The sequence below is a fragment of the Mustela nivalis genome (genome assembly GCF_964662115.1).
Source record: "Mustela nivalis genome assembly, chromosome: 16".
NCBI lineage: Eukaryota > Metazoa > Chordata > Mammalia > Carnivora > Mustelidae > Mustela > Mustela nivalis.
In genome coordinates, this window is record NC_139035.1 from 14,560,010 (window position 1) to 14,586,202 (window position 26,193).

At 46.5% G+C, this 26,193-nt stretch overlaps 1 protein-coding gene across 5 annotated transcripts in view; it reads right to left on the bottom strand.

Annotated features, from left to right (window-relative positions):
* Positions 1–26,193, bottom strand: part of PTPN14 (protein tyrosine phosphatase non-receptor type 14) — a 174,756-nt gene that overhangs the window by 10,495 nt on the left and 138,068 nt on the right. For all 5 annotated transcript variants that reach the window (XM_082701737.1, XM_082701739.1, XM_082701738.1 and 2 more), the window contains 8 exons: positions 25,849–25,906; positions 22,097–22,175; positions 18,570–20,047; positions 14,121–14,264; positions 12,528–12,746; positions 9,269–9,397; positions 6,812–7,046; positions 2,912–3,075 (listed from right to left, as the gene is read on the bottom strand). In XM_082701737.1, coding sequence (XP_082557863.1) covers positions 2,912–3,075; positions 6,812–7,046; positions 9,269–9,397; positions 12,528–12,746; positions 14,121–14,264; positions 18,570–20,047; positions 22,097–22,175; positions 25,849–25,906 — 2,506 coding nt within the window. The remainder of the gene's footprint in view (positions 1–2,911; positions 3,076–6,811; positions 7,047–9,268; positions 9,398–12,527; positions 12,747–14,120; positions 14,265–18,569; positions 20,048–22,096; positions 22,176–25,848; positions 25,907–26,193) is intronic.

The following is a 26,193-nucleotide window of genomic DNA, read 5'->3' on the forward strand; positions in this document are numbered from 1 at the left end:
GGGAGTATAGGCATTAAAATGTCAAGCCAACATTTAGTGACCCAAAGCAGTGGGCCACGAAGACACCTGTCAGAGCAGCCTAGGAGCGTTCCCTCCCCTCCCCACGTCACAGCTCCCGGACCTGACTAAAAAGCATCTTTATTCCAGAAAAAAGAAAAGGCATTTCGCTGACAAAACTAACACTGTATGGTTTACAGACTAAAATATAAAGTACACTAAATCCAGAAGCAATGGACAGGAGGCAGGGAAGTTTAGAGAGGAGAAAAACAGGATGCGCAATTTTATATTTATTTGTCAAAATCTTTGCTTAAAAAACAAATAAAAGAGCTAAATATGCTCCACTCTTCTTTTGAAATGAGGGTTTGACTTTTACTAGCCAGGCCTGAAGCAGAACAAAGTAGAGAACTTGTCTCTCCCTAACCATCTACCAATAGCAGTGATGGGAAATGGGACAGATAAGGCTGGCTATATTTGTGCTAGGGGAAGGGAAGGGAACAATATGAGTCATCTTGCTATCTTTGAATATCAATGGGAACAGAAGTCCTTTTTGGACTGACCATGTTCCAGCAAAGAATGTTCTGGCAGGCAACTGGGCATTGAGGAAATCCACTATGTTTGGACACACTGTAGAGAATTTAATCACCCTGAGCCTTCACCAAGTCCATGCGAGGCCCTAATGGCCAAATCCTCACTCGGCACCACACTGGCTCGGACATATGCCATATGTCGTATTGGGTCAGTAACATCTGGGGGCCAATGAGCCTTCGTGTCCTCACATTACTAAGGCTCAGCTTTCGGTGGGTCTCTAAAAAGCTCAGAACAGAACCACCTTCCATGTCAGACAAGATGGACAAAAGGAGCAGTGGGGCGCGGAGGAAGAGTTCACAGGGAATGGTAGACAGAGGGACACTGTGGGGAAGACAGTGACACAAGAGAGTGGTAAGATAGCTAGGGGAGGGGACGATGATGAGGCTTTCCTCCTCCTCTGGAGCCCACTGTGTCTCCAGTGGAGCTTGGATATACTCACGCCATATATACTACACTTCTACTTCCATCTTTTTCCATCTCCCTAGCACCGATTCACTTTGGGACTCAATGGCAAGCTATTCAGTTTACTAGACCCTTCTAGAGACTTCTAGAAGTGACAGAGGAGCAAGTAATCAAGAAATCTCATGATGTGAGACAAAAGGATAAAAACTCACGGAAGATGACAAAATTCCTGTTAGGTAGTCTCAGCTGATTTTGCGATGGGCATTTTGCTCATCAGCAGAATGTCTGTTTTTAAAAGTAGTCTACTTTTGGTATAAACCCAATTTTACTTTTTTTTTTTTAGATTTACTTATTTTAGAGAGAGAGCACATGAGAGCATTGTGGGGAAGAAGGAGAGAGAGAGAGAAGCAGACACCCCGCTGAGCATGGAGCTTGATTCTATGATGTGGAGATCATGACCTGAGCCAAAACCAAGAGTTGGGACACCCAACTGACTGAGCCACCCACACGCCCCACAGATTCTACTTTTCAGCAGCACATTCATACATATGGATTCAAAATTTCCAAAATGAACTTTATATGGGCAGAGTTTAAAAATCCTTTGAACATGTTTGAACTTGTGTATTTATCATTTTTCTTCAAGTTTCAGTATAACAAATTTCGTGGGGCAATATTTAATCTGATTTTCAAACGACTGATACTACTGAGTAAATCCATATATTATATCAGTTCTTTCACAGAACATGCATTGTCAAATTCCCTAATTTAACAACTAAGGAACCACTTCAAAAGCTTCCTTGGATTCTCCAAGCTATATAATTTATTACTATTTTAAAAAATATTTCATTTATTTGTGAGAGAGTGAAAGAGAGCATGAGTGGGGAGAAGAGGAAGAAGCAGGCTCCTCGCTGAGCCAGGAACCCGACATGGGGCTCGATCCCAGGGTCCTGGAACCACGACGTGAGCCAAAGCAGATGTTTACCTGAGCCAGTCAGGTGCCCCTGTATAATGTGAGAATGGAACAAGAACCAAGGACACTTGGCATCTGCCAGCAGAGGGAAGACAGGAAAGAACTGGACCTCATTCTCACCTTAGCACTAGACAAGTCCCTAAGTTGTTTCTGGACCTGAGTTTCCTCGTCTGTAAAACAGGACAGGTGCCCAGGTCCTCTACACGGCTGCTCTGAAGACCCCAACTACGAGCATTAACAAAATAAGTGAGAGCCATTTAAAACCCCTAAAGACCCATGTGAACAGAAAGCAGAAGAATGGTTCTTAAGCCTTGGATTTGATCTGATCTCACCTCCGTGAAATCAGAAGCCCCTCCATCCCACTCCCTGGCCTCGAGCTGCAGGAGAGGCCACACACCGCATGGGCACCAGCTCAGCACAGCCCACCTCTGTGGGGAGAAGAGGTAGGCATGCACCGTTGCGGGGGCAGACCAGGTCCGTGTGCTACCCCAGGGCCTGTCTAGAGGGCCCACAACCTCCCCATCATCCAGTAAACACATTTTTTTCACAGAGGATTTCGGCTGAAACATACTCCAGAAATGCAAGTCACAGCTAGATGACCTGTGACCAGATAACCCACCGTGGAAGGTGACCCACAATAGAACCAGACCGGCTGCAAAACACCACAGCCTTCTGGAAGCCGACACTAAGCACATCAGTCTTTCTCAATGTTTCCTATCTCACACTTTCATCTCTTTCTTCTGTGTTATCTTGGAGTCTACACTGAGCAAGGGAAAGGCGGAAGATAAAGGCTGTAAATGTCAAGGCCAACTAGGAATTGTGGATCTGGAAAAGTCTTGTCACAAGACGGGAAATGAAGCCCTGGAAACGCAAAGGGCCCCGGGGAAGGTCTGGGGGCAGAGTACATTTGTCCCCAAGGTGGAGTATTCAGGAAAGCTGCCAATGACTCACTTCGTTATGCTCCAAGCAGTAGATCATCAGCTCAGAAAGAATGACCACGCCGGTCCGCCCCACCCCCGCGCTGCAGTGGACCACGATGGGGGGGTGCAGGCTCCTGGGGCCTTCCAGCATGCTGTTGGTGTGGCGACGCACCGACTGGATCTCCTCCAGGTAGGCTGCAAGACAAAATACAGATCCCGTCACCAAAGTCCTACCTGGCTTTGCGTAGGAAGGTGAATATTTCTCGTTTTTTCTTTCTTTTTTTATTTCAAGCGACAATAATTTACAGTTCTTACAAGACACTAATTATTTGGCTGGTACCCGCAGTACAGTCCTGGATCCAGAAAGGACCAGCTGGGAGTCAATTAGTCCACGGGAGAATTTGTTCTTTAAATTAAATAGTTCTTTTTTAAAAATTAAATTCTGTTTTCCCCTCTGCAAATCCCAAAGTCCCCCAAGCAGATGATTCTCGACATTACTTACAGCAATTCCTACTATTAACAGACTGGGATCAGAGCACCAGCGAGGTCCCCTTGAAACGCCCGCCTGTCAGAGCCAATTTCTGGTGGGAAGAGCGTCCATCTGCCCCTTCCTCCTGCCCCTCACAGAATGACTGAATGTCAACTGAGGCTTGACTTCGTTTTTAGATGTAAAAATAGATGGGGAGGGGGTGCAGGGGGTCCTGCTTTACAGCTCAGATTCCACGGGGTTATGTCAGTAGCTGAAGAGGAGCCCTCCCCTGCTCTGGAGGCAACGTGAGTGTGTGTGAGTGTGTGTGTGTGTGTGTGTGTGTGTGTGTGTGTACGGGTCCTGTCACCTCTGCATCCCTCCTGACATCTGCCTGGCTCAGCAGGGCTGCACCGGGATCTGTTCCCTATTCCAGTTGGGCACAAATGACAAATTACAGCCGTACAAGCCTTAACAACTTTTCCTGTTCATGGGCATGAAAAAAAAGGAAAATTCTATAAAACGTTAACCTCAAACAGTCCAAGAAACGGAAGAAGTCCATTCGTAATAGAGATTCTATAGTAGCTAGCTCAGGAGACAAACTGACCAAAATGTTCTCAATACTCAGAAAATCTCATCCCCATGAAGCATTGTAGACAAGACTGGGGAAGCGCTCAAATTGTTGGAGAGAACAAAAGGGAGCCCAAACCCATCTAGTGACTTAGAGGCATCTGTTTACATACAAGTACTACCAACTCCTACTTGCCTTTATGACATTAATGCAATTACAAAGTCGTCTGAAGTAGTTTACCAAAGTCAATGACCACCATCATCACCACCACCAATAATGTACAATGAGCTCGGACAAAACAGAACAGAGGGAAGGCAGGGCGCCTGGGGGGCTCCGTGGGTTAAGCCTCTGCCTTCAGCTCAGGTCATGATCTCAGGGTCCTGGGATCGAGCCTCGCATCGGGCTCTCTGCTCAGCAGGGAGCCTGTTTCCCTCTCTCTCTGCCTGCTGCTCTACCTACTTGTGATCTCTCTTTGTCAAATAAATAAATAAAAATCATAAGGGGAAACAAAAAAAGAACAAAGGGAAGGCAAACTCTGAGATGACCAGACTCAGCAGTTACCAGCCGGGACCAACGTGAGCTCCACACGGCGCATGGAATTCTCAGTTTTTCTGTGAGAGGGCTGAGAAATTCAGTGACCGGGCACTCTCGGACAGAAAAGGCAACGTTCCCGCACACGAGACAGGTCTTCCTCTCGTGCTAGGTTTAAGAGGAGAAGAGAAAGGAATACTGGTCCATAAAGCAGATGCTACCACTACATAGAATTTCATAAAACACAGAGAAACTGGATTAAAACGGATGCGCTCTCTAGCAGTCACATGAATCAAGTTCCTTAAGCTGTAACTCAGCGAAGACTTCTCCAGGCTGGAAGCCATGTGCCCTAAGCCCCTGTCTCCAGGGAGTTGAATTTAAACACAGGCAAGAATCTTTTTAAAATTCCTAAAAACCTGGAAGAGCCAACATTTCAAAGACACCACTCCTCGGCCCCTAGTACACTGAGTTTCTTAGAAGCATCAATAAATTTACATTGTTTAAAAATATTCTTCCATGGCAGTGCCTAGGTGGCTCAGTCTGTTACGCGTGTGACTCTTGGTTTTGGCTCAGGTCATGATCTCACGGTCCTGAGATCGAGCCCCACATCAGGCTCTGTGCCCAGCAGGGAGTCTGCTTGAGATTCTCTTTCTCTCTGTCCCTCCCAATGCCCCTTTCCACCCATTCCCCCCCACACACTCTCTCTAAAATAATAAATTAACAAATCTTTGAAAAAAATTTTTTCTCTGTTTTTCAGTAATTTAGATGGGCCTTCCTTGGTTCGGATTGAAAAGATCGGACTATGATTTTCATCACCTTACAGACTCAAACTTCTGTCAGAGCTGTTTGCCGGTCATCAAACTGATCTACTTTTATTGTTTCCTTTTCTGCATCTTGGAAATAATTCTGGTAAGTCAAAGGCTTGGTAAGCAAAGGCTTACCAGAAAAAAAAAAAAAAAAAAAGAGCACTGTCAGGAGGAAAGAAAGTTCTACAAAGGTCCCTGCCCTCCTTATGAATGTTTTGAGCTACAGATAACTGACCTCAGTTGAGGCACTAACCCTCTCTAGACTTGCTCCCTTCCGTTGTCTGTCAGTGACACCCCCTCAAGTCCCACCTTCACTGCCCCAGTGGGAAAGCAAGTACTCGCAGCGGGGAACAGGTATGCATCGGAAGGTTCCCGCTGGAACTTTTGAAATGTTCCTTTTCGGTTCTTGAAGACCTGTTCTCCCCTCCATTCTCTGCGCATACCGCAGGTTCTAAGTGAGTATCAAAATAAAATCAAGGGTTTGACATCCACGCAACATCCAGATGATGTTCCCATAGTCGTCTTCTGTCTGCCGGAAAGTCAACAACACACGGGTAATAAATCTGCCGAGAGCCCGAGGCCTCACTGGGTGAGCAAGAAACGGGGTGTCCCCACAAGTGCAGGACAGGAAGGGGGAGCACGGTAGCCCTCACCAGTGTCCGATCTCACCCCCGGACCGGCCTCACTGGCCTGCCTTTCTCATGAGACTTCGAGTGCCTTCCAAACAGAAATGGTTCCCTGATTCTAAGAGCCTGATCCAGAGCCTGAAGTGCAGTGGGCACACACTCAGCTTTTCAAATAAAATACCGCATATATTTTAGGTCAACGGGCTTCTAAGGAAACCATACTATCAAAAATATATTGACAAATTAAAAAATGATAGTTCTAAAAACAACAATTCAATTTCAGTAATTCCCAGTATCTTAATCAGAGGTAACTGGAAAGTACTCATTGAGATTCTTGTTGTAAGGAAGGGATGCAGGGCTTATGAGATACAAACCCCCATGAAAAATTAAAAAGTCAGTGTTTTTCACAGGGTTGTATAACTATCACCGGGACCCATTCCTAGAACATTTTCATTACCCCAAACAGAAATTTTGTTTCAAAGAGTAACTTCCTATTCCCTATTTCCCCTTTCCCCTGGTCCCTGGTAACATCTACCCTTTCTATCTCTGTGAAGTTTTCTATTCTGGATACTTCATTAAAATGGAATCATACAATGTCTGTCCACTTGTGTCTAGTTTCTGCTACTTAGCATAATATTTTCAAGGCTCAGATATGTGACATCTGTCAGGTTTGTTACTGAGTACCTAAAAGCCTATTGCATCAAGATGGAATGAACTAGTTTGCCACAGTTTCAGCTTATTTGGGTAAAAGGTAAGGGGACTGTGACAGAGGACATGTATTATTCTTCTCTTTCATACCATACGGAGGGACGTACACTTCAGTGATATAATACATTTGCCACTTAAGAGAAAACATCTCTTATCATTTCATTTCCAACTCTCAGACCATGGATGCAGTTGGTAAAATTCTGACTGGGAAGAAAAAACTTACATAAAAATCCTTGGACGTCCTCTGGGCAGCCGTGATCCGGCCAGTCCGTATACTGCAAATGCCACACCGTCCTTTCCTGCCCAGACAAAAGGTGCTTGACCTTCAAGCCTGTGGTTGCATAGCAACCGGAATCTGTTCGGAACTTTGTGGTGACCTTGAACTTGCCATAGGTGGCCGAGCTGTGCTTGGAACCCAGTTTGGGCCAGTATCGGTGGCTCTTGGTTCGTCCACCTTCCTGAATCAGACACAAAAGCAAAACCAGAAATACAGTCAGGGGAAGCTCTTATCCCCTTCTTCGTAAACTCTGAGGACAGACGAAATGCGAGCAGCGTCTAGGTCACTAACTCGGGGCACTAGGCAGTCTCCATCACGGGGGAGATCCCAGGCACCGACACCAAGACCTTTGCAGCCGTAGTTACAGCACAGAGACACTCAGAAGACAGACAACTGTGCGGCAGTTGAACGTGAAGGAGAAGAGCCAGTGGAGAGGGCCAAGGGCAGGAACAACATGGGATCTCTGTTTCTGAGGTTTGCACGGTTAAGTCACTGTAGTGGGGAGTGGATCACATGGTGACCTAGAAGGAAACCCCGAGCAGGAAGCAGGAGGCGGCAGAGGAAGGCTAAGCAGCAGGCAGAGCTGGGGCACTGAGCGTGGGCGCTGAGGCTGCTCTTCCGAGGAGCCCCGATGGCCCCCTGCTTACACCTGTGGGGGGCTACAAAGGCTCCTGTCCCAATTCATCTGCTCGAACGGAATCTTACGTTTGAAGGACACCTGCCTCTTTTACTGACCAAGGGAGATCAGTAAAACCTCCCTTACCTTCTGTCACTCCTGAGTGTCCAAGCGGACGACAAATTCCAAGAGACGGTAAGCCTCTGGCTGCCACACGGATCACCAGGCTTCACGCCTGTCAGGCCAGCCCCTTCTGGACACCCAGGTTTCAGCCCAACTGCAACCTCCCCGCAGGGCCCACGGCCGCACGTCTGACTAAAAGCTGCACGCCACCACTCTCAATGCCATCCTCCATTCTGCTTCCTTTGTGGCTGGGACCCCCCCCCCCCCAAGCTTCCTTTATTTGTCTGGTCCCTCCCACCAAGACGGGAGCTCCCTGGGGACAGGGATCACACCTATCTAGTCGGCCACCAGGCCCCCGGTCAGCACAGATGACACACTGTTTGGAGTTGAATGAATCCCTTCCGGTAGTATGATTTTATAAGACTAAAAAACGATTCTATACATTTTACAGAGCATTAACTCTTCGTGGGAAGGTCTCAAGTCAGCCGAGAGAAGTACTACAGGTTTTAAAGGGCTTGAACTAACTTTCATCACTACCTTCTTAAGGGGTTGTTCTGGAAAGCAACTACTCAGAACAATCCATGAAGGAAATATGAGTTCTGTTTTCAGTTCGCTGCTCCCCACCCTTTAAAAATTTGTAGGAAAGGGGTATTTCTTTTCCTTTTTTTTTTTTCTTTAAAGATTTTATTTATTTGAGAGGAAGAGAGACAGAAAGAGAGAGAGCATGAGAGGGAAGAGGTTGGAGGAGAAGCAGACTCCCAGCCAAGCAGGGAGCCCGATTTGGGACTTGATCCCGGAATTCCAGGACCATGACCTGAGTTGAAGGAAGTTGCTTAACCAACTGAGCCACCCAGGCACCAGGAAGGGGGTATTCCTTGCCGCAGATACTGGTGAAAGACAGATGAAGCTAGCTGGTCCCCTAAATGACTTCAAAACGGAAGTTAAAATCTCATGAAAGGAAGAAAAGAAAGTGGTTAAAATAAAAAAAACTGAGAACGTGACAAGAGAAGAAATATAAAACTTCTTCCCTTAAAGGCAGCAAAGTCCGAGCAAACTGCTCGGTTGACCAGCGGCGAGCACCAGTTTTTAGAACACCGCGCAGAGTTCTCCAGTTTCAACAGAAAAACTACATTTGACTTGGCAAAAAAAGGTAACGATTTTTTTTTTTTTCTCCTCTCCCCAAAGAAGAGAGAGACCTCTACAGGAACACCAGTTTCTGGTCTCTCTTCAGCTGCTAAGCACAGAAGCGTGTGGGATTGGCCATGCCCGCGGCTGGGAATACGCGCCGATCTACCCACAGCAGCCCTAAGTTCTCGCTCAAATTCCAGGGGAGCGATGATCGCGCTGTTTGGCACACACAAGTGAGCTGGCTGAACTGAAGTTTGGTTCTTATTTGTTTGTCTGATGGATTCTAGTTTATGGCAGTCTAAGGAAAAGCGCTAATAAGCTGGATGAAAATGGGATACGACAATAAATTATCTTTGGGAAATAAAACAAATCTATGTGGGAGGAGAGAAAAGAAATGCGTGCCAGAGAGAAAAAGCATTTGCAGAGAAACGGTGGTGGAGGAAGCAGGATGCGACAGCGAGGTCACCAGATGCAGAGCTGATCTCCCGCCCCCCCCCCCCCCCGGGGACAGATGGCTGTACCCCCAGCACCCTTACCTCTTCCGCAGTGACCATGGCAATCACGTTCGCTCCCTGCTCCCACACCATCTGCCAGAAGTCATGACACGTGTGTGGTAGGGGTCCCTGAGTGGCTATGTAGTGCCATTGTGCCCCACCAACCACCACCTGGAAACCAAGGAAAGCAAGGGTAAATGAACCCCAAATCTAGAACAGCATTACCTGCTGACCATGGCTCCATCTGTCTCTACCTGAAAACCGTGGATAATATTTTAGGCCAAATGGGTTAGTGATATTATCAAAAAAGTCTGGCAACACATTCTTACATGAAAATACATTTTGTCACTCAAGCCTATTAAAATACTTTTTCTTTTTTGGTCTGTAACTTATAGTAATTATATACAAACCCATGAGAGTTAAAAACATACACATACGCACACATACACACATGCACTCAAATTGCATAACCCTAAGGGTGTGTATAACCTAACAGAATTTGTTACAGAAATAATACTTGTGCTTAGTACGCACATGGTACTGATTATTTCTATTCTTTCCTCCTCTCTAGTCTAGTCTGTTTCATTTAAAACACACACACACACACACACACACACAACCTCAAAGTGGTCCTGATCAAGAAATTGATTTCATACCCCCACTATTATACTGTGTCCCCTAGTTTGAGGCACAGTACTCTCTACCATCCTTTTGCACAATTAAAAAAAGAAGTGTACCACGGAATATCATCCCTATGGAAGTGAGGTCTTTGTACTGATGACATGCTATGTACTGTGTTGTCACCCTCCACTGTTCTCGCGACTCCGTGTGTCACGTACAGGTGTTACAGACGCACCTCTAGCAACCACGCGTGCTACCGGACTGTTGACTCCTCGCTCATGCGGTACCACAGTATCCAAACGAACTTCAGAGTCATGAGATGATTTTGGATAATAGAAGTATTACCCCATGCAGCTCAGGGTGACCTTGGGAGACTAATTCTGTAGCTAGAAGTACTAGTGGCAGAGAATCAGGAGTAAATTGTGCCTGAGGTGTTGAAGGTCATGCTGTCAGGGTGAAATCGTGCCCTTTGGCGGCATTCTTTCTGTGTTCCTTTCCATTCCTGTGCAAAGTCGGGCCTCCTTCGACGTCCACCAGTGCAAATCTCTAGAGAGTTCTTGGAGCACGGAGTGATCCTTGTTTGAAACTTTTTTCCCTCATTTATTTTATGAAACTATATACTAACTGGATTCCAACAAAAACAATGTCTGTTATTGTCTCATTACACAAGACATGTTTAGGTCAAAGCTGGCAAGCAAAATCCATTTTCCAAGTACTGGTGGGAGATAACATTCATATATTGGCTGGCTGGCGTGGAGTTTCGTTTATCTGTGGAATTGTGATTTTAAACATTAGCCTCTCTGGCACCCAACATATAGGAACCATAAATACTTCCAAAGTATGTGGCTGCCTGGGGCCTATCAGCAAATTCCAAGTATTGACAGGAGGGCATTAGAAACTGCATTAAAACACAACAACCAATGCTACTGAGGTAGATTTCACAGATGTCATGATTCTACCTCTGGAGCAAATCAATCTCGGCTCTACGTCAATAGCTGCTTGGAACCCAGGGAGCAAACATTGGCAAGATCTACAGCTCTATTCGAAAAACACAAGGACAAGTTCTTACAAGCTCTACGGGTCTATTAAACGCACCCATGTCTAACCCAGATCCACAGGATGAAATGCAGGCCTTGGAGAATACAGAGGAAAGGGAAGCTTCTGTTAACAATACCCGGTGGGCAAAGCTGATGTAGATTGACAGCTTTTCCAGAACGCAGATGGAAAACGATGAAGGATATTTGGCCAAAAGAAGAAGACAGCATGGCATAGCTGTGTCAGAGTCCAAAGATATCCTACCAAGGAGCATTTCTGCGATTTGTATCTTCGTCTGATTCATTACTTTGGCTATTATTTCCTAATCTAAATTAAGCCCAGGAAACTGGCGGCGTCAGTTTACTCAAGAGTTTCCTGGGGTTCATTCTGTATCCTTTTAGTTCTCACTCTCAAAACCTAAAACCAAAATACCCAGTATGGTCCACAAGAGTAACCCCTTCGTATTTTTGCACAGTACTTTCTGGTACTTAAAAATATACACGTGGTTATCTATGCTCTGTGTACAAAACCCCTACATCCAACCACAGTGTTCTTTTCCTATTCTGTCCTACAACTATTGTAACGGACACAGGCACCAGACATCTGGCTGTATTTTATTTATTTATTTTTAATTTTTTATATAGTTTTTTTTTAATATAGTGATGGCTGTATTTTAGAGACTCAGAGGAACCTACTAAAAATTCAGCTACAGTTGGAAAGTCCAACGAGGAAAGGAAATAACGCCAAACAAGGCCAGAAACAGATTTCTGAGGTTATGATCATACACGACTATTAACATGAACTGTGGATGATTTAAAAACATCCTGCTGTACCATTAGTATATGAATAAATTCTCCCACTTTGGAGGTCAGAGCCTGCAGTGACATTCCAAGCAACTACATTCTGTTACTGGGAGGGCAGAGGACGGTAAGCCACGTCGGAGACATTTAACCATGGAGCCACGCATCTAGAACTCTCAATTCCAGCTGGCGTCAAGCGACGCTACTTTTCAAGTTGGTGAAGTACTGAGACGTGAAGATCTGAGCTATCTGAGGTACTAACAAAGAACGGAGGATAGTCCCGCGCGGACGAACGCGGCCAGCCTTGCAAGAGCCGCATCACCCACCGGCACCTTCACGGCCTGCGCCGCAGGGTCCGCTCTTCGGGACACGGCGCACCCGGGGGACGTCGGCGGGACGGCGCACGACCCGCACCAGCACCGGGGAGAACCGGGCAGTTTCTGCCGCTCCCCAACCCCCTAAAGACGTCCCTGCCAGGACAAACACAACACGTGCGACTTCCAAAGTCTCCACCGTGTGCGAATCACCAGCCGAAGAGGACACCCGGAGCTTCCCGAGCGCGCCCCGGGGATTGCTGTAAGTCGCGGAGAGGAACAAGCGAATTCCCCTGCGGCCAATCGCGACCCGAGGTTCTCCTGGACGCCACGCGGCTCCCTTCTCTCCGCCGTGACGGACATGCCCGCCTGTCCGGTTGACTAAGCTGCACGGAATTCAAAAACACTCCCTCGGGGGCTGGGGACGAGCCAAGAGGCTCAGTCGGAGCCCGATGGTTTTTTTTTTGTTTTTTTTCTCCCTGCATTTTTGCCGGGAACCCCGCAATCTTCCACAAGCCGCCCCCCACTCACCTTGATGTGGGAGGCGTTGATGTAACCCGTGTTATTCTCTTTGGTCGGGACCAGCTCCACTCTGTTCTCCTCGTACGGGACGACTTCGCGGATGCGGCTTCGCTCGGCGTTCTCCGGCAGCGCGGCCGTGCTGAAGATGCCGTTCGCCTTCTTCTTGGGAATCTGCTCGTATTCTGTGAACACCATTCCCTCCTCTAGCTTTTTCTTCAGGGTTCTGAACTGCAACAGAAATTAATCCTCAGCTCCCCGGATTACCTTATTCAAAAACTCCAACGGGTCAGAGTCCTTGAAATATTTCACAGTGATCGTGTTAATCGGTACTTTTGGGGGTACGATGGACGCCGAATTATCTGGTCTCCTTGTTCACCATAGTGCTAGTGTCTCTGGCCCAATAACCAATCTCCTTCTCACTCACGCTTGAAACAGAAGTGGTCAGCAAGGCCAGGCAAGAACCCAAATTCAAAATCAGTGTTTTTGTTATTAACACCTCTGTTTAAAGTCCCAGGGATGAGAAGACTGTTCTTCTCAATTACCCAAACATCCTTTTTCTCCGCTTCCAGAGCAGTGTTTTGTTTTGTTTTCTGTTTTTTTGTTTTTGTTTTTGATAAATTTAAGATGATACTGATCTATAGTTCCCTCGTTCTGAAGATGAGATCTTGTCTTTTATTTTTCCCACTGCCAAACCACTCATTACAAACACATGGTATTCACTGGATTAAATGATTCCTCTAAAGTCCCTTCTGCCTTTAAACCTTTGTTGTTGTTGTTGTTGTTGTTATGTTAGTCACTACACAGCACATCATTAGTATTTCAGGGTCTGATGGAGGGTCCCATGACTCGTTGCTTGCATCTAACACCCAGCGCTCCATGCAATCCGTGCCCTCCTTAATACCCATCACCAGGCCTTTCTAATACTTCATATATACTGGCAGAAATTCGAAACAGGAATGCTACTAGCATTCTATTAAATTTACACGTGTTTCTTAACCAGAGAGTAATTTCAGGAACTAAAGGAACACCCCTCTTTACTTCTAAAACAGTAGCATGCAGCTGCTTCCCGCTTTTCAAAACCAAAGTTCTCACAATGCATTATCCTAAAAATGATAAATCAGCCACGTTTTACAGCCAAATAGGGGGATGGTCTATTAAAAGAATTCTATGAATATCTGGGTAAGACAGTCACTCCCTAAGAAAGGATAATGGTTCACTAAATTCATAGAGGCTGAGAGCTACAGCAACAGGTGAACTTCCTTATTTTGCCAAAAAACAACAACAACAACAACAACAACAACAACAAAACAGGTCCAAAGAAATGGAGTGACTGGACCAAGGCTACGTGGCTGGCTAGTGGCAGGTCCCAAGGCAATGCCCCTGCCTTGTTAGGCAGGCATCACTGCTTCAACTCGATGAAGAAACTTGAGATGCTGGAAAGCATCAATTTAATACAGTGCACACACCGGGTCTTGCTAATCTCAAACTGGGGAATTAATTCATCAAACAAACCTCAGGGCTGGCATGTTTGGGCAAGGAGAGAGCTCTGGAACCCCAAGATCACAGAGAATGAATCACACACTTGACAAGCCCAGTGCTTACCCTCTCGTCCATGGGAACTCGGGTGGCATCGGCTCGACTGTCTTCCCGCCCCGAGACCCGGGCAACGGAGAGTCCATTCAATGCTGCCAACATGAGCGGCCGCTTCTGTGCTTCCAGAGTGGCCATCTTCTGCTTCTCTAGATTCTTGCGGCAAGAAAAGGCATGTTCTCATTGTTTATTATATGGGTAGAATGCTGGAATGTGTTTTATTTAATCTCCCCAAATCTGTAACTCCCCAGCCAAGGAATGCAGACAATCACCATTAGTGGGGCAGATTCAAACACAGCCTTCCCATTCTTCCCACTGTGTCTGCGGAAGCCAGGTCCTCCGGGACTCCTGAGCTTTTATCTAAAAATGGATGAGTGAATGAACTAACAATAAGTAAGAGCAAAGACGCCATGGAAATATCCCTCTGCCATGGGGCTCACTCCAAAAGAAAAAGAAAAAGAAAAAAAGCAAAACTGTGTACTAGCAAGATGCTTCTAGAAGGTAAGGGCTGAAGGAAGACAGAGTGAGGGAGAGAGAAACAGCCAATCCAGTCACAATGATGGACCTTTTATTCAGATCAAATGATTTAAAAACAAAAACAAAAACAAAAAACCATAAACATGGTTTGTTGCATTGTTAAGAAATGCAGATTCACAAACCATAAAAAAAAACCTTCCCAAGTTTCCACTCTGAGGAGCAGAGATGGAGAGAGTCAATCCTATATTGGAGCTCTGGTCCCCGGGACCGTCTGCAGTACGAGGGAGATGCGGGTGAGCAGACTTGCCAACACCAACGTCTCCAGTCATCCAATGTGACCATGAGGCATTACCCTTCCTGCTGCATCTGTAAGGCCCCAGGAATGGGCCCCATGGTTCCCAATGGTCACGGTGGGACATTACTGAATGGGACACAGGTATGGGAGAATATGGATTTGGGGACTGAGCAGCCCATTCCGGGAGAGGGTTGGAGGTCTTGTTGGTGGCATTTTTTATTTCCTCTCCAACCTCACCTGCACCAACATTCTGAGACGGGATCAGTCAAGGTTCTGGCTGTTACTTCTAAGGCTATACTCCCTAGTGCCCCCTAAACGACTGAGGTAGAAAAGGCACCTGTTTTACTCAGGCAATCCAGTGGGAGCATTTCCCAAAAATAATTTTGTCTTAGAAGACAGAAGAATAGTGGGACTTCCTAAAGCATATGAGCAGAGGAGTTAAACAGCATTTAAGATTTTGCTCCTGACAGAAACAAAACTACTCTATAGGTCCCTTTGGATGCCACACGGGAAGGGGTCATCTTATCCCTGGTTTCTCTTCAAGGCTTAAGGTCCTTTTTTACCCCCTTGGGTTTATTATTTATAAATTTACTCCCCCTGAGAGGTTGGTGGTGAGGGAGCCATGGTGCTGGCAGAGGACAAGGAGTGAGCAGACTATCCCAAGTGTGGGGGCACAGGCGGGCATTACAACCCCACACAGTCAGCCTCTCAATGTCACCCAGAGTCAGAATGGAGCTCTGGCCTTTCTGAGGGAAGGCCACCAATGCGAGGCTTCATCCACTGTCAGGACCAGCCCAGCAGACAAACTGAAGGAACATCTCAGTGGAAGACTAACGGGGAGTGAGAAAAGTGCCGAGGTTCACCTTCGGCCAAAAGAATGGCCCCGGCTTCTCCATCCCACGAAGAGTTTGAAGATTCTGGATTTCAATTTTGGGGCTTTTGTTTGTTTGCTTGCTTATTAATGTTTGTGAGAAATAATTTTCCCGTTATCTCTTTTAATTGGGAACATTTCACTTCCTCTGTGAAATTCTGAGAAAAGCAATCATTTTGGGGAAAAAAAAAAGTCCCTAAGGTCCTCCAAACAGTCTTTCTGCTTCCTTCCATCGGTACCATAAGGGGACACTAACAAGGCCTAAGGCAAAAAGTGACTATCTTGTCTTTCTTGGAAAAGGATTACTAGTTACCTAGTGAAAACCGAAACCCCAGTGATAAACGATTTTTCTTAGTTCCTTCTCACTTACCCTATACACTTGTTACCAGAGATTAAAAAGAAAAACAAAAAACTCAAGAAATCTGATTTGGCTTTTTCTCTTCCTGGCACCTGACTTGGGGCTCAGAAGCTAGACAGACAGTGAAATGTCCTCAAGTCAGCAGTAGCAGCCGGAAGGCGGAGCTACCACAGCAGCAGGCCTGAATCACCCATCAAACAGACAAGTGGCTCCAAAATTACGGAGAGTTGCCACAGGGGACATTCCCACCATACCTGCGACGCCCCCCACCCCTGCCGCCCAGTTCCCCTTTGGTTAGATTTTCTCACTGTTTCATCAAAAACAGCAGATGGAGAACTACCCCACCTTCAGGGCCACTGGCACTGTCACCATCTCGCTCGCACAGTGGCTCACTGAAGAATCTCCTAGTCCTTCTCTAAGGTCAAGATATCAGCCAAGGGCAGCGATCCCTGAGCTCCTGAGTATATATAATCTGGAAAAAAAATCAATGGGAAATGAAATAGGAACGGGATACCGATGTTCCTGAGCCACAATTAAGGGATGAACTCAGTTACTCACTATTATCCATATGGATGGGGTGGGTGAGCCCATGGGAAAAATGGTGGAAACGCCCTTCCTTCTCTGTGATGGCACAAGAAACTCTATGTAGGGAGTTAGGGCCATGGGTTTGGATCCAGGGTTTTGTTTAACACAGGTAACAGGAGGAGCGGATAAGATGACCACCATGAGTTTATGGGACCATGAAGGTATCAATAAACCTCAAATCAGCAGGGGAAATAGCAGAGCCGAATGCTCTGACAGGTTCCTGAGTTGTGGTAAAGGAGCCTCCGGGGCCAAAACACACTGAAAATCCATCTCCACCAAAGCATGACTTTTTCCAAGCTGCGAAAGCTCTCCCCAGGGCGCCACCCCCGTGTGTCATTCCATCCCCCAGCCAAATGGTTTTATTGGCCATAGGCAAAAGCACATCTTTCACAATTTCCCTCTAGGTTTGCAAAAAGTGGAAAAAGTTATGCCTGTACCAAATTCTTAGTGCTACTCTACTTGGGGCCAAATCCGGGCTGCTGGGAATGTTCTGAAAATTTGTCTAAAGTAATGAAGTTGCTGCGGTTAGAGTCCTGAACCCCAAAACGTGGCTTCCTTAAAAGGCTGGCCCTTAGCTGTTCTCTTCAGCTTGATTAGCCACTGGGGCGCAAGGAGACTTGTAAAAGGAAGGGAGTCTAAGAAGCCCCCTCGAAGCAAATTTAACTTGGCCGCTGGCCCGGAGTTCCCACATGCCAGCTACCTTATGTAGAGATGTGGTACCTGCAGAGGAGAAGTCAAGAGCGGTCTCATTACTAAGGACGTGATTTTTCATTTTTTAAGGGAGTGAAAATTTCCAGAACAAGCAGAAACAGTCATCTGAATTATTTTTTTTAAGTAGCAACTACAGGGATACCTTGGAGGGGTGGGGGCTCAGTCAGCGAAACGTCTGACTCTTGGTTTCAGCTCAAGTTATGATCTCAGGGTCATGGGATCGAGCCCCGGGTCAGGCTTTGCACTTGACTTGAAGTCTGCCTGAGAAGCTGTCCCTCTCTCTCTGCCCCTCCCCTCGCTCACTCTCTTGCTCTCAAATAAAATAAATAAATAAAATTTTAAAGTCGCAACTACAATCTAGCAATTTTCTCATTAGGACATAATTCACTTTGTTGGTCTGTGTGTGCACCTGTTACCTACACACTCTTGCTCGGACCATACCTGGCCCTCCAGCTGGCACATGTCCTGAAAGACAGTGAGTCATGTCTAATATCAGGCATCTTCAAACGTTGTACGTGTGTGTAGATGAACGCGTGTATTCACACGCACATGTGTGCATTCTGACAGAATGAGCTCAATGGGGAACTAAAGCTCAGTGGTGAATTCGTGAGTATACTGTCGTGTTCTTGGGTTGTGTTGAACATCCATTGAAAGAAAATCTGAAAGGAAGGCTAGACACGTCCTGGTGTGGTCAACACCGGTGAGCTATCCTGACGCACAGATCGCCACACGGAGCTGCGCTTGGAAGGGGGGGGGGGTCGCTCTCTCACACGATCTAATCGGGGGAAACAAGCTTTCCCCTGAAAGAACCAACAGGAGACGCAGGAAGGAGAGCTCTGAGCAGCTCACACAATGGGATGTCTGACCCTGAGCAGAGGGCACGACGCCGGCCTGGACCCCGGCCCGACAACCAGCCTGCACGCAGCATCCTAAGTCCACGACGGCACGTGGTGCCAAGTACACCAGTCGGGGCCCTGAGTGAAAATGGAAGATGGAACCGAAAGGGTGAAACACAAAGTTCTGTGAAAGAGAACAGCCTGTTGAAATGCTCACTGATCTGCCAACTCCCCAACGTCTGGGTGCTTCCGTACTCAGAGTCACGGCAAAGAGGCAGAGGACACTGCAGGGGACGCAGACTCCGCCCCGGGAGAGCAGGACACTTACCCTGAGCGCCATCTCTCTCTCTATAATGCTGTCTTCCAGCGAGAACATCTCGGACACGGGTCTCTCCTTCACAGGCTCTTTTTTGACCCGCTCCTTCACACTCGTCAGGTCGGGTTCAGAGATGGACGGACCGAGGGAAGGCCCGGCCACGGCCAGCTGGTCGGCTCGGGAGACGCTGATGGCCTTGGCCGGCCCGTGTCTCAGGACTCTGGCCCTGGCCACGGCAGGAGGCAGGCCGACTTGGTCTTGCCTCAGCGCCCCGTTGCTGACACTCTTCCTTGGGCCGGGGTACTCGGGTGGGGGTTTGTTTGGGATCCGGGCCAAGGCTGCCTGTAGCTGCGCACTGTACCCCATCTTCTCCCGGAGCACGGGGATCTGCGGCACCGAGCCCGGGACCTCCTCGTCCTCCTCGTCCTCGCTCTCACTGCTGTGGATCAGCATGGTGGCGTCGGAGAAAGTCTTCTTGTGGTGGTAATGGGGAAGCTGGTGAGCCTCGTGGCTCCCGGGCACCTCCTCGGGGGGCCCCTGCTCCCGGAGGGTGTTCCGGCGAGCCATGGGGATGTTGAGGGACTTCAAGGTCATGGCTTCCATGCCCCGCACCATGCTGCTCATCACCTCCAGGCTGTGGCGCTTATTCACAGGGCCGTGGTGCTTGGCTGTGAGGGGCTCGCTCACCTCCTGCAGAGACTGGTGCACCACCGGGGAGCTGTCCTCTTGGAAGGTCTTCACCGAGAGCTGCACTTTGCGGGTCACCAGGTCAGGGCTGCTGCCGCTGACGTACTTGTGGCGGTGGCTGGCAAGGTCCGGGGTGCTGGTGGCAGGGCGCGGCCGCGGGTAGGGGGGCGGCGGCCTGAAGAGATAGTTTTTGAGCATGTGGGCCGCGTTGTAGCTCTGCGCGCCCTGGAGCTGCGTGTTGGCCAGCTCGGGGGTGCTCACCGTGTGGGAGATGGCGCTGGCCCCCGGCTTGCTCGGCACCGTGCAGTTCTTTGGGTTCATCGGGTCGCACGGACCGACGAGCTTGTTACCGTAGCCGCCCTGGGGCCCGTAGGGGACAGTGTAGGGGTGCCGCTCCCGCATCTCAGGCTGGCTGTACACCAGATCCTCCGGCTGGTTGTAGGCGTGTGTGTTGATGATGTTGAGGTTTCGCAGAGACTGGCTCTGGCTGTCCGTGGGCAGGACCCCCCTCTTCAGCTGTCGCATGACTGTCTCATAATCGGGGGTCGGCCGGTAAGACGGCACAATGATGGCGCTGTGCCGGTGGCTCGGGATGTAGTCCGCCCGCATGATGTCGCTCCCCGGGATGCTGAGGTTGGAGGACACGGGAGAGGCCTGGACGAACGTCTGTGAGCAGCTGAGCGAGTTGATGCTGTGCGCACTACACACGCTGCCGTTGGTGACGGTGCCATTTAAATAGTTCAAGTCCAGGCTATTGTGGGAGTTGCGGTATAAGGCTTCCTCGTTCCCATGGACAATGCTGTCTACAAGGAGTCAAACAAAGGCACGTGAGCCCCCACATCGCCCTGCTTCGACTGAGTTCCCCCTGACACTCATGGGCGTGATTTTTTAGAAGTCATGAAAAGTGAAACCCTGGGGTCTCCACCCAAACGTTCTAAAGGAAAACCAGGAATTTTGGGTGAGGTGCCAACATACAGAAGGAACCCCCCTTGAAAGCATACTAAAAAGAAAAAGGGAATCTAATCAAAGCCAGCCATGCCCACTTGGAATAGTTACCACCTGGGTCAGTTCTCGATTTTGCCATCAGCTTTGAAGTCAGGCACCAACAATGGCCTTCATGCTGGGTGAATCTGTCTTCTTGTTCAGGGTCCAGCAACAGAGGACTGGATATTTGGGCCAGGAAGTCAAGAACTTCAACAGGGCAACCGATTTGATATTACTGAGCACCTGTGGCTTAGGTTCCTGACTGTGTCCGCAAAGGTCCCCTCAACTGAGGTGAGGGGTGTCTTAACGCTCACCTGAGCGTTAAGACACAAGACAGGGATGCAGTCAAGATGTCCGTGTGCATGGCTAGCTTGCTGTGATGAGCTCCCAGAGGAGGGCAAAAGCAGAATCAAGAGTTCAGCCACTGCCTACAACTCTCCTCTAAAATCAGTTTCCTCACTGAGGTCAATTCACATTCAAATTAATAAGAATCCAAGGGGTATTGAAAGAGATAAAAAAGTACATTTCTAAAGTCAGGCCCATTCTAGGTGTCCGGGGTTCCTTTAAAACACACACACACACACGCACACACACACACACCCGCCTCTAGGAAGGCAACCTCTTGCTGAGACATTTTTCAGTGAGCAAAGTACATTCACGTTCACGCTATGGATTTAAGCAAAGTAAAGGAAGACAAGGCAGAAAGACAAACAAAACAAAACAAAACAAAACAAAAAAACAAAACACTCCCAACTAACCAGAAAAGGTGACTGAAAACACTCAGCTGCCCGAAGAGGAGTGTGGTTCCAGACTACAGGAGAGTTGCTGGGTAAGAAAACCCAGCCAAACACGGAGACAAAAGTATTCCCCTTCTAGCTCTAGTGGGGTTTGGTGTTTTCCCACAGAAGCAGGGAAACTTTGCTAGTCTTCTTATAAAAAGTGTTTTATTAAATAGTCTTCATTATCTAAGTTTCCAATCGCACACTCCGACAGCACAGAGAAATTCAAAATCGCTGGCATAGGATAACACAGAAACTAATGATCCATTTAACATATTGTCAGCCTCCCTGTTTAATTTCATTCCTTTTCTGAGATGCCGTTAGTGTAATAATGAAGAGCTCTGGCTCTTGACGCCAATTTTCCTGTCCGAGCTCCTCCAACTCCCCTTCTGTATCCCACTTTCTGTATCTGCAAAATGGAATAATGGTACCTATGGCGTGGATTTATTTTGAGGATTAAAAGAAACAATACGTTGCAAGGGCCTAGCGCAGTGCTTAGGGAGTGGAATTGCTCTATAAATGTTAATTGTGATTATTAGAATCATTATTACTGGATTGGATTTTTCTCACACATTTTGCACGATGATGTTTTGGGGGAGAAAAAGAGGAAGAAAAGAGATTTACTCGGAGGCAAGAACAAGTGCACAGACAGCTGGCAGACGGTAGTGAAAAAGAGTTGGGAGCATTTGTGCCTTTGTTCTAAGTATTCTGGACGTCTGTATTCTCTGTCACCATGAGAGGCCGGTGCACTGTTAGAAGCTTTCCGATAAGGGCAGTGAGGGTGAAGAGTATTCGATTGGGCTTACTGGCCCTCTCTCTTCTCCAAGCCCACTTACCAGAGCAGAAGAAAAAGGAACTTGTCCCCTTCCTTCTCCCAACTCCCCTGGCAGCCAATTCTGGAAAAATTTTCTTCTCCAGGGCCCATGACATTCTATGCCTTTCATACATCAAAATTGCTGCCTGCTGTCATTCAGACAATGACAAAGTCAAGACAAAAGTATGACTGTCGTCTAAAAAAAAAATGGTCTTTCCTGCTCACAGGTACTCAATTTTTCGTCTTAAGAAGGGAAAATGGCAAGCCCCAGTTACCTTGTGAAGTGTGCGTTTCCGAGTAGTGTTCCCCACACTGGACGTGCATGGGAGGCAAGATGTACGGCTGCTGTCGGGGCTGAAAGAGAGAACACGGCAAAGCTGGGAAGGCCGCGGCACAAGGGGCCATGGGCGATCGCTCACAGGGAACCCACCCATCACTCACCCACACCTGCGGGGAAGCACAGCGTGGCTGCTCGGCCTGTCTGCCCTTGACCCATACCTCTTTCTCGCTCCTCGGTACCCCTGACTCCTAAGTTTAGGACTGGAGAAACGGGGAAGGGAGGAGTAGGGAGGCTGGTTCAAGGTGGGAGAGTTAAGAGGCTACAATGAACATATCGTCCATTTCCTGATACACTTGCAAGACTCCCAATGCCTTTTTTTAAAAAAAAATTTTATTTATTTATTTGATAGAGAAATCACAAGTAGGAGAGAGGCAGGCAGAGAGAGAGGGAAGCAGACTTCCTGCTGAGCAGAGAGCCCAACGCGGGGCTCGATCCCAGGACCCTGAGATCATGACCTGAGTCCAAGGTAGAGGCTTAACCCATTGAGCCACCCGGGTGCCCCTCCCAATGCCTTTGTAAGGAATAACTCAGAACATGTATAGTATTCTGTTCTACCCAAGAAATAACATGACTATGGGGGAACTCTTTTTCACTCTATTAAAAATTGGCTGTACCTATAACCCTTGTTCACAGTACATCAACTTCCAACAGGGACAAGGGAGTGCTGAGCTGGGTCCACTTGCAAACTCATGCAAAAATCTGAAGGGTAACCCACAACAGTTAGTATGTAGTTCTCAATACCACTTATGGACCCTCCCATTGGAGAACCCAATGTGGAAGGGCCTGGCAGGGATTCCAGTTCAACCATCTCCCCCCGCCTACACACACCCCCTTTGGTGAAGAATCTTTTCCAAGAGATTCTTAAAGATGGCCATTTAGCCTCAATCTGATTAACTTCCTGCAATAGGTAAGGGTGAACTCAGAGGGGAAAAAAATGCTTAGACAGGTTCAATATTTGGTGAGCCAACAAAGGAAATACAGTAAGTTGCTAAGGAGATCTAGAGCAAGACATTGAACCTGAGTGGGTCTCAGCTTCTTGTCAATCATAAATCATGCCTCTTCCCCCCAGGAGAAACAATAACCATTTTACTTATATATTGGGATTCCAGATAAGAACTTCCTTGAAGAAAAAGTTTTGATACTAACAAAAAAAATCTTTTTAAAACGCTAGGCCTGTAAACCACCAAGCAAAATATCTTACATTGTTATTTGATTATTTTGAAATTAGCCTTATAGATACTGGTTTAACTGTTACTGCTCTAGGAAGAAAGTTGAGATCAAGCCAAAAAAAAAAAAAAAAAAAAACCCAGAGCCAGCAGGGGTCACACTTTCTCAGTGTCGCTCCATTAAGGAAGAGCATTCTCCAGAATCATGACTCCTCTACCACTTCCTCTGCCACAAACGATGCTTAAGCATCTAAAGGGCAAATCAAGAAGGCGATGAAGACAGGGGATCCGAAAATGAAAAAGAGTCAGGAGAAAAGAAATGAAGAATTGAAACTAATCTAAGAAATTAGTTCATGGTACCAAAGAAAAGGTGCTGAATCACTATCGGCTTTTCTCAATATTCCCAAATCTCCCTTTGGCTGGTTTTTGAATTATAATTTTAAAATATTTTTCCTCTTCTTGGTAATACATCATTCACCTCAGTTTTTCCAGAGTGGGACAGCCAGTTTTGAGGCTTGTAACAAAAACAGCGGGAAGGGATTCATACACATAGTAAGGCACGGTTGGCTTGCTGCCTTCTCTCGCACTTATTTTTTTAAAAATCCAATAATTAAGTGATTGTTTATGAACTGGCATTAAATGTAGAGCAAAGAACAAAATAGCAAACACTCCATATACCATTTCAGGATATTATTTATTCCATATAGTAGTATATATGTATATATTCCGTATATATAATGTATGTCATTCTATTTCTTTCCAGACCTGTTAATACAGAAACAAGTGAGATGCTATAACATGGGCAGCCAAAGAGCAAGAGAAAAGTAGCAGTCCTGGGCATCAGCAAGGAAGCCAAAAAGAGACAATGCCACTCATCCCAGTGAACTCATGGTGAAATGGTTTAAGCCTAAGGATACAGGAAGGGGGGGAAGCCTTGAATTTGGCTTCCTGCAAACTGTCTTCATCCAGATAAAATAGGAAAGCCGCTTTATCTTCTCTAGATAAGTAAGATGAGATCCAATCACAAGACAGCCTTACAGTGCTTTGCCTCTATGGTGTTTTAAGGACATAAGTGAAAAATTATTTCCCTAATGAAGACATGTGGACTCTACAGAAAAAATTAAAATAATATTCACAAAGGAGACGTATAAAGAAGCCAGTGCCATGAACAAATCTATTAATGCCACAAGGGAAAAGCCCAATGTGACCCTTGAGATCTCCAAGGAAAGGGCCACTTGTGAGATGCTATGCATGATATCAAGATTAATAATATTCATGTGGGGACTCAGGAATGTGATGACATATGGTGCAGTTTTAGAATTCTAAGAGTTCATTGTCTAGGCATTTTCCAGAAAAAAAAAATCCCCCAAACTTTCCTTTTAAAAGACAAGTTAAAGATGTCCTATAGGGTATACACTGTGTATGAGAAAAAAATCAATTTTATTCTATCATTGCAAAGAAAATCCTCAACTAGAAAATGTTAAAGGTCACATATTTATTTTGATATTGTATCAGACATCACAACCTAAAATACAAGAATTATGACTTAAAACACGTAGATACTTTAAAGAGAACCAACTCTCCTGCATTTTTTTATGATATTATCCTTAACACATCCTCAAAATAAAGCACAGCCTAAGATAGAATACATGTATTGAAATGAGAGTTGTGTTTCCTTATTCAGAAGAGGAGCAGTTTAAAACAAAACAAAACAAAACAAAAACTATGTTAGTTAGAAAAGCAGATCAATTTAGTCAATCAATTTTGTTGACTTTAAAATTGGAAGATGTGGAATTAGTCTTTTCTACCGAAAACCCTACGTGAGACAATGGGCAGTAAACTCATTCAATGTGGGTTCATTTGAAAACCATTTTCCCTCCCTTTCTTTCTTCCTTTCTTAAGAGAGGGGAAGGGAGAGGGGGGAGAGGAAGAGAAATAATCTTAAGCAGGTTCCATGCCCAGCACAGAGCCGGATGTGGGGCTCGATCTCACAACCCTGAGATCATTATATGAGGCCAAATCAAGAGTTGGACGCTTAACCAACTGAGCCACCCCGGTGTCCTTAAAAAGCATTTTCTGTCTAGTTTATTAAGTTCTATCTAGGGCAGTGAATACAAAAAAATTGTGGAGCTTGTAACTGAAGACACATCTGTATGAGACAATCAGGAACAGTGCGTGATAAAACCACAGATGAACAAGTGGACGAAAACACATGTAATAGGTCACTCATTAAAGAAACATGATCTCATCAGCCCTGAGACTTACTCTTAAGCGGTGAACCTTGAGCCACACTTCAAGAAGTGATGGCCATAGATGGGCACGTGGATGTTCCACATGATGGGACATGAATGGGGGCAAAGGATGTCCACCACACCTGCTGGGCAAATTGATGCTCTTCTGGGTTCTCATCAGATCTCACCTGGTCATGGCGCCCTAGGCATGTCTCCTCTCAAATTAGCAACAAAAGGCCACTCCATTCCCAACAGTCAGACCATTTGATTGCTGAAGACTTTATACGTACCAGAGAGGATCGGCTCCAGGTGGGCTGGCGTCTGATGGGGGGTGGAGAATTTGATTGTCTAAATAGAAAGTTAAAAAAATGAGAATGGTCATTACATTTATAAGACACAGACAAGAGAGGGAGAAAAGGAGGGAAAACAGGACGAGTACGTAATTTATAGCCAAATGTAAACACTGATTTTCTGAATGAAAAGTTTTGATTTCCTTTTTTATGATTTTATTTTCAAAATGTTTAGAGCCTATGACCCTTAGATAATACATTTTACCAAAGAATAAGGCTTATTTCCAAAGATTATGAGAGAAATAAGCAAGACCGAAAAATATCACCAGTATTACATGGATTTTT